General features: G+C 49.6%; 1 protein-coding gene across 1 annotated transcript; it reads left to right on the forward strand.

Moving 5' to 3' along the window:
• The first annotated feature begins 21 nt into the window (after positions 1–21).
• LOC136049649 (cytochrome P450 2J4-like) lies at positions 22–6,802 on the forward strand. Its single transcript, XM_065738064.1, has 9 exons — positions 22–330; positions 862–1,024; positions 1,232–1,381; positions 2,804–2,964; positions 4,177–4,353; positions 4,613–4,745; positions 5,082–5,269; positions 5,706–5,844; positions 6,601–6,802. Exons 1-9 carry the CDS (start codon positions 142–144, stop codon positions 6,774–6,776), a joined length of 1,476 nt encoding a protein of 491 aa, XP_065594136.1. The 5' UTR covers positions 22–141; the 3' UTR covers positions 6,777–6,802.
• The last annotated feature ends 1,565 nt before the right edge of the window (positions 6,803–8,367 follow it).

The following is an 8,367-nucleotide window of genomic DNA, read 5'->3' on the forward strand; positions in this document are numbered from 1 at the left end:
GCTGCGGGTGCGCTGCGTGGTGGGTTGTGTTGCACGAGGTGACATGGGAGATGTGGCTGAGCGTGAGGAAGCAGCAGCCCAAAGGCAGCCCCGAGGCCAGGCCAGCCCGAGCCCCTCTGTGTGTGTGCCCACAGCTGCACCATGCTGCGCTTCCTCTGGGACAGCATCTCCCTCCAGATGCTCTTCATCTTCCTCTTCGTCTTCCTGCTCGTCTCTGACTATATGAAGAAGAGAAAGCCAAAGGACTTCCCTCCTCGTCCTTTTTCCTTCCCATTCGTGGGAAATTTGCAGTTTATGTTTTCAAAAGACCCCGTGGCCACAACACAGAAGGTAAGGTGATTTTTAGTATGCAGAGTGGGGCCTATGCAACCCAATCACATTCAAAGCCTATCAAGAGTGGGTTCTCCATGGATGAGCAGAAGTTTGGCCAGGGTTCAGCAGCCAACATGGATGATGTTTGCCTTTCTATAGAGAGCCTTCCTTTGGGCAAAGGGCATAGCACAATTCCATGGCTTCGATTGCAGCTGTAGGTGGGTCTGAGGGGATGGGCAGCTGGGAAGGGAGTTAAACAACAGCTGAAAATCCTTGCTCAGCTGAGTCTTGCAGAGCCAGGAGAATGCAGCCTGGAGGGTTTTACACGAACTCCAGAACACTGATAGAAGAAATGAGGAAACAGATTGCACACAGTTGATCCAATAGGTGTGCAATTACTCTGCTGCCTCACCCAGGCTCAGTGTGCCCTCTTTCCACTGCACGTCTTCTGGTCCCTGCCTGTGAATGCAGGGTAGCAGTGCTTTCCCTCTCCCAGCAGAAAAAGTCAATTCAAATCAATCCCATATTATTTCTTTAACTCATCCCCAGGTTATTAAAAAATATGGAGACATCTTCAGCACACAAGTAGGCAGCATGTCGTTTGTGATCGTAAATGGGCTGCAACTGATCAAGGAAGTGCTCGTGACCCAGGGAGAGAACTTCCTGGACCGGCCACAATTTCCTGTGAATACAGAACTCTTCAACAAATTTGGTGAGTTGTCAATGGAGACATGGACTTGAAACACACGGTCAAAGTGTTGACCAATGGAACGTGCAAGAAGGCAATGCCGTGGCTTTGAATTCCCACTGAGCAGAGTCACCAGAGTTGATAAGCCTCCTTTATCAAGGCAGATATCGTACAGTTTCTTTTAATTACTGAGGATATCTGCCTTTGCTCACTGTGCAATGCGTCTGCCAGGGCTGATCTCCTCCAATGGACACCTGTGGAAGCAGCAGAGAAGGTTCACCTTGACCACCCTGCGAAACTTTGGCCTGGGGAAGAGGAGCCTGGAGGAGCGGATCCAGGAGGAGTGCCGATTCCTCACGGATGCGTTCAGGGATGAGCAGGGTGAGGACCACTTCCCTCAGAAGTTGTACTGTTGGTAGAATCCAGCTTGGGCCAATTCAATTATCCCCTTGCTAATGCCTGATGAAAAATCATAGAACTATGGAATAATGGAGATTGGATAACATCTTTAATGCCATCTAGTCTGCCATAACCCAATCCTAGTATTCCCACAAACCATGTCCATCAGGGCCATATCTCCACATTTTGTGAATGCCTCCATGGACGGTGACTGTACCACATCTGTGGGCATCCTTATCCAATGTCTGACCAGTTATCCTAAAACTTCTTCCTTGTACCTAACCTCAATATCCTGTGGAGCAACTTTAGGCCATTACCTTTTGTCCTGTCACTGTTACCTGAGAGAACGGACACCCACCTCTCTGCAGCCTCATTTTAGGGACTCAGAGAGAGCACTAATTTCTCCTCTGAAACTCCTGTTTTCCAGACTGTGCAATCTCTGTTCCCTCTGCAGCTGGCCACCAGAGATGTGTTCCAGAACCTTCACAGCTCTGTTGTCCTGCTCTGGACACCTTGCCGGCCTCCATGTCTTTCTTGAAGAGTTCATAAGTTCATAAGTTCATAAGTTCATAAGGTTGGAAAGGACCTATAAGATCATCTAGTCCAACCATCCTCCTATCACTATCTCTACCCAACTACTAAATTAAGTCCTTTAGCACCACATCTAAACGCTTCTTGAACAGCGCTAGGGATGGTGCCTCAACCACCTCCCTAGGCAGGCCATTCCAGTGCCTGACCACTCTTTCAGAAAAGAAATGCTTCCTGAGGTCTAATCTAAATCTTCCCTGGCGCAACTTGTGGCCATTCCCTCTCGTCCTGAAAGAGAGGGGCCCAGAGCTCAACTTAGCTCTCCACGTGCAGCCTCACCAGTGCCAAGCTCAGTGGGAAGATCACCACCCTACTCCTGCTCAGTATACTATTTCTGACACAAGACAGGATGTCCTTTGCTTTCTTGGCCATGTGGGCACACTCCTGGCTCATCTTCAGCCAGCTGCCAACTATCACACCAACATCCCCTTTCACTTCATCTCACAATCAATGCTTGTAACCTGACAGCATCCAGGATTCCTTCTACAAGTGTTTTTCCCTCAGATTAGCTGATAGGATGCAGCTCAATAACACTCAAAACAGTACTGTTACCCCCCCTTTCTCCTACTGCTGAATTTGAGACCTCTAGAAAATTCCACAGAGCTGTCAGCACCAATGTTCCCAATTAATTCCAATGGTGTTCACTCTCCTGCAAGAATTTCAAATCTTCCTTTTCAGTGTAAACAACCATCTCCATGAAGGTGCCCACCAAGGACCACTAATTTCTCTTGTTGAATATATTCCCTCTGATGATGAATTTCTCCCTCTTTTTAGAGGAGATGGGAAGAGAATTGATTGTTTCCTTTCTTTCTACAGGGAATCCTTTCAACCCTCACCTTAAAATCAACAATGCTGTTTCAAACATCATCTGCTCCGTCACTTTTGGCAATCGCTTTGAATACCACGATGAGGACTTCCAGAACTTGCTGCAGCTGATGAATGAGACTGTTATCCTCCAAGGGAAGATAATGAGCCAGGTACAGCCCTCCTGCCCCCACCACAGATAGTGTGCAGATTTTCAAGGCCATTGTTTCTTTTCTGGCAAAAGCTTGAGTGCTTTCTTAGACGCAGAAAATATCCCAAGTTTCGAAGGGACTCACAAAGGCCATCAGGTCCAGTACCTGGTTCCACATAGGAACTCTGAAAATCCAAACCCTGTGTCTGAGGGCATTGCCCAAACACTCCTTGATTTCGGTTACATCGACGCTGTGCCCACTGACCTGGGGGGCTGTTCCATGCCCACTTTTACCTCTCAGCCAGACTGACCTCCCCTGTCCCAGCTCCATGCTGGTCCCTTGGATCCTCTTTCTGTCACCAGAGAGCAGAGTTCAGTTTTGCCCCTCCGCTCCTGCGATGTGGTACAGGCCACCATGAGGAGCTGGGGGCCACCATGAAGCCTCCTGTCAGTCTTTGTCATGGTGAACAAGCCAAGGGATCTCAGCACTGCTCATATGTTTGGCCTTTAAAACCAACTTTGTTGTGCTTATTAGGATGCTCTCTGACCATTTTATATCCTAATATCCTGCAGTACCTGCAACAGCAGACACAGTGCTCAAGGTGAGGCCATTCCCAAGTGTGGGGGTCTGGCCAAGCCCAGGAGATCTTTCCCTTTGCCCTGGGACCATGTGATTCTTCCTTGATGCTTCCTGAATGTGTGTCCCCTCTCCATCCCTGTGTGAGCCCTTGTGAATACTGCTTGATCACAATGCCAGGCTATCCATCCCTGGCTGGTTTACACAGATTTACACAGAGTTGTAGGGGTTGGAAGGGACCTGCAGAGATCATTGTGTCCAACCCCCGAGTGCCTTTGGAAGCAACTGATTCCATAAAACGGTTTGGTCAGGTTCCCTAAGAGAGGTTGTGGAAGGAGCAGCACTAAGGTACAAGGGACATTTTTGCCATTCCTCATTCAGTTAAACAGGACAGATCAGCAGGTAATTTATGTGCAACATTCTCATTGCTCACTTTCCCCCCACTGAGTGCCAAGCTGCCTGATGTAACTCTGAGGAACGTAGAAGTTGATCTCACAGTGGAGGTACCAATCCTTTCTCATGCTCCTCTGGAGATAAGTTCATTCCATCTACTCTAGCAATATAGCATTGAGGCTTTGCAGGCTTTTCCTGTTTTGAAAACAGAAGGGGTTGTTTCAGCCCTTTCTGGAATTTACTCCTCTCTCTTTCTTTCCAAAGCTCTACACGTTTTTTCCCTCCATAATAAAATACTTCCCCGGATCTCACCAAACAGTTCTGAAAAATAGCAGCCTCATGAAAAGGTTTGTGTTTGAGAAGATCAGCAAACATAAGGAAGACCTGAACCCCTCAGAGAGCCGGGACTTCATCGACAGCTACCTGCAGGAGATGGCCAAGGTCAGCAGTGTGGAGCAAACCCTTCTGCGGTGGGGATTAGAGATCAGGAGGGCTGGGAAACAAATCAGATTCCTACCTGAGCTGCTGGTGTGTTCATTTGTGAGCTCAGGATGGACATTGGGTTTGGGGCAGAGCATCCATTGGAGGGATGGAAATGCAGAGGGACATTGGCTTCTAGGAAAACCCATGGGGCAGGACTGTGTCAGATTTGGAGGACATTCTTTCTGTTCATGTGGCACTAACACTTCATTTTTTGAAGCCCAAAGGCAGTGATTTCTGCGAGGAAAACCTGGTGGCATGCACCCTCGACCTGTTTTTTGCTGGGACTGAGACCACCTCCACCACTCTCCGCTGGGCCCTGCTGTTTATGGCAATATATCCAGAAATTCAAGGTATATGCAGCAACATGGCTGTCCATTTTCCTACTGTCCATTTTCCTACTGTAGCCTTTGTAGCTCGGTGAGAATCTCTCTTTGTTGAAAGGAAGGAAAAAGTGGAAATATTCTGCTTTGGAAATATTCAGGCCTGCTGGCCGTCCATCAAAGTCAACGGGGGCTCTGCACAGGGTCCATTTATAGCTGGAGTGACGAACACACAGAGTGATGCCACAAGTCTCATGGTTGACCTGGGAAAGTCCCTGGGGGACCATCAGAGTAAACACCATGAGGTATCCCAAGAAGATCTATGGCTTTTCTGCACCACAGCTGATCCCTGCTCCTTCCTAACAGCCCGTGTGCAAGCTGAGATCGATGCGGTCATCGGGCAGTCACGGCAGCCGGCCCTGGAGGACAGGAACAGCATGCCCTACACCAACGCCGTCATCCACGAAGTGCAGAGGAAAAGCAACATCATCCCTTTCAATGTGCCGAGACAGGCAGTGAAGGACACAGTCCTGGCTGGTTTCCGTGTGCCCAAGGTAACGTCACTTCTGCTCTGTATGGTGTGAGCAGGAGATTCCCATTTCCCCATTGCTGCAAGGGCAGAGCTGCAGCATCCCTACCCTTACAGAGGTCCCTCCCATGGATCATGTGGTTTTGCTGTCCCTACACTGCTGTCCAGCACACTTGTTCTCCATGCTCAGGATGAATGCAGTTGGATGTGGCATCCGTGCGTATCATGAAGGGACGGAGCCCTCAGCGTGTGGATTTTTCATGGATGAACTTTAACCAAATTAATGTTCACGAGAGGAAAGTGGATATATAAGCATCTCACATGTAACTGGTAGAAATGTAGGAAAACGTTTGTCAGATTTGACAAGAGATGCTGTTGAAGGGAAACACATCACAGGGTAGAAACACTCCTGCAGTTGGCAGTGTCAGAGTGAACACAAAGTCATTTTCTTCTTGTCTCAGGGCACTGTTATGATTGCAAATCTGTCCTCTGTGATGTTTGACAAGAAGGAGTGGGAAACCCCTCACAGTTTTAACCCAGAGCATTTCCTGAAGGACGGTCAGTTCTGGAAGAGGGAGGCTTTTATGGCATTCTCTATAGGTAAGATCTGCTGCAGTTTGATGCTTCTGTGCTGACACAGTGGGATGGGACTGCCAGCTGCACAGTGGAGACCCTGAGCAAAGCAGTGATGGAAGCAGCAGGCACTGCCTGTATCCATTGGCTGCACTGTGGGCGGTGCTGCTCGCCCACTGCCTGCACTGGTGAAGAGCAACCCCTTCCCTGCAATGAGCCATGGAAACCACCTCACAGCATCACCACCCCCAGCTCTTAGCCCTTTCCTCATGAGCACATGAGACTACAGAAATGCCAGAGTCCCCAGAAATACATTCAGCAAGGCGAGAGCAGTGCTGTTTGCTCCCAGTCCCACACGGCTGAGATCAGCGTGCTTTGCCACCACCACCACAGGGTGCCCTGTCCTGGCCGGCAGCTTCCTTGGAGGGAGTGCTTTTAGCATCTCCAGTTTCCTTCTTAAGCATCACATGCCTTTTCGCTCCATTCCTTTGTGCCCATTGTGTCCATTCCTTTGTGCTTTGTACAGAGACTGCATGTGAAGCACTGCTCATCCCTGCAGGGTAGGATATAATGTGTATGTATACGTTTACACGCACGTGCCCTCACTCAGTCACCCAGCAGGTGGCAGAACACCCTACAGCTCCTTGGGGAGCTCAGTAGGGGGAGGCAGTACTGGCACTGGAATAATACAGCGGCCAAGGGAATGTGGGCAGAGTGATGTTCCCACAGGAACTGTGTGCTGAGACTTTTCCAGCAGGGCTGAATGTGCGGCTGTCTCTGCAGGGAAGCGTGCCTGCCTGGGTGAGCTGCTGGCCCGTGCTGAGCTCTTCCTCTTCTTCACGGCTCTGCTCCAGAAATTCACCTTCCAGGCTCCCCCGGACACCATCCTCGACCTCAAATTCACAATGGGCATCACCTTGGCCCCGCAGCCCTACAAGGTCTGTGCAGTGCCTCGGTAGGGAGCTGCAGCCACTGCTCTCAGAGGGAGAACAGAACCTTTTGAGCAGATGCACAGACTGAGCCCTCACCAGTGGCCGTGATCTCCACAGCAGATTTCCTCCATTGAATACAATTGCAACGTCATTTCTTTTTACAAGCAGATCTTGCACACTGCATCAGATGAGAATGACAGTGAGTATAGGATGGGCCAGAGCACTTCTTGTACTTGCAGGCCTTCACTTTTGATATGTAAGGTGCTCAGGACGTTCTTCATTCTAAGCTGGATGGCCACATTTTCTGCAGCAGTAATATCTGCAATGTTTTAGAGGTTGTCTTTCTTGGGTTGTGGCTCAGTTCTGTCAGAATGCAGCACCATTCCTCACTGTGCACCATTAATACCAGTAGGAATTGGAAGCCTTTTTTAACATGAGCTTTGGAAAATATAAAAATTAAAATTCAGAAGTAACTTACGTCATCTCTCGTTCTTGTACACCAGTACATCATTACTGAAACATGAGCCCACATCTCTGCCCCATGCTCTCCTTTTCTGTGCCAGACAGGCAGCTGGAAGAGAGCAGGTTGGGTAAAGATGATGTTTCAGACAGCCGAGGCTCCTGTTTTGCAGATCCATAACGCACAGATGGGACAACATTGACTGGGAACCAAGCAAACCCACTGATATAATGAGAGCACCCTGACAGGTTCCTCCTAGAAGCAGGATGAGAGCTTCCTGACCCTGCTCTCCCCAACCCCTGGCAGCAGCTGTCCCACAGCCTCTGTTTTCCTCCTGTCCTCCTCCCAGTGAGAGTCTCCTACACCTTCCCTGTGCAGCAGAAATGGAGATGTTCAATTGATTTCTCAGGCCTTCTGATCCTTCTTTTCCCTCCCTGGGAGGGCAAAAAGACAATGATGGAACCACTGACCCACCATTTCAATCCTGCTGCATTTTAATAGACACAAAATATCTGCAGACTTCATTCACATGGATTTTCTAAAGGCATTCTGGACTGAACAATGGTTTCTCTCCAGTTCTGCTCAATCCCGTGCAGGTCTGATCTCTGGTGCATGTGTACAACTCTTTTATTTGCTCTGCATAAGGGGATAATGATAACTTTCACACTCAGCTTTCCTTGTTACTTTATTGCTTCTTATTTTCCCACACTGCATCACAGGAAGCAGCAAATGATTGCAGTCTTCCTTTTTCTTTCCTTCCTCATTCATTTTTTCAACAAGTCAGAAGGCGTGACGGTGTTTATTTCAAGAGCAGAGCGTCCCACGTGAGCGCAGGGGAGCACTTCAGGTTCCACGATAAAGCAGTGATTGGATCTTTTCAAGTTGAAAGGATGACCGCAGCAGCATCGCTGCCCAGCAGCACTCGGGCGCCTCAGGGCAGTGCCTTCCGCCGGATAAACCCATCGGCCACAGCTGACGTCCCCACCACAACAGAAGCAGCCCGCACCGCCCAGCGCGTCACGAGTGGGGTCTGCGGCCGCGCGGCGCCACGGGAACACGGCGCTTGTGGCCCAGCAGCGAAGAGAGGAGAAGGGAAGAGGGAAGGGAAGGGAAAAGAGAAGGGAGGGGAGGGGAAGGGAAGGGCCGGCAGCGGGGCTG

Source organism: Cyrtonyx montezumae, unplaced genomic scaffold, assembly GCF_038088225.1.
Source record: "Cyrtonyx montezumae isolate F1298 unplaced genomic scaffold, pur_monq_1.0 scaffold_1, whole genome shotgun sequence".
Lineage (NCBI taxonomy): Eukaryota > Metazoa > Chordata > Aves > Galliformes > Odontophoridae > Cyrtonyx > Cyrtonyx montezumae.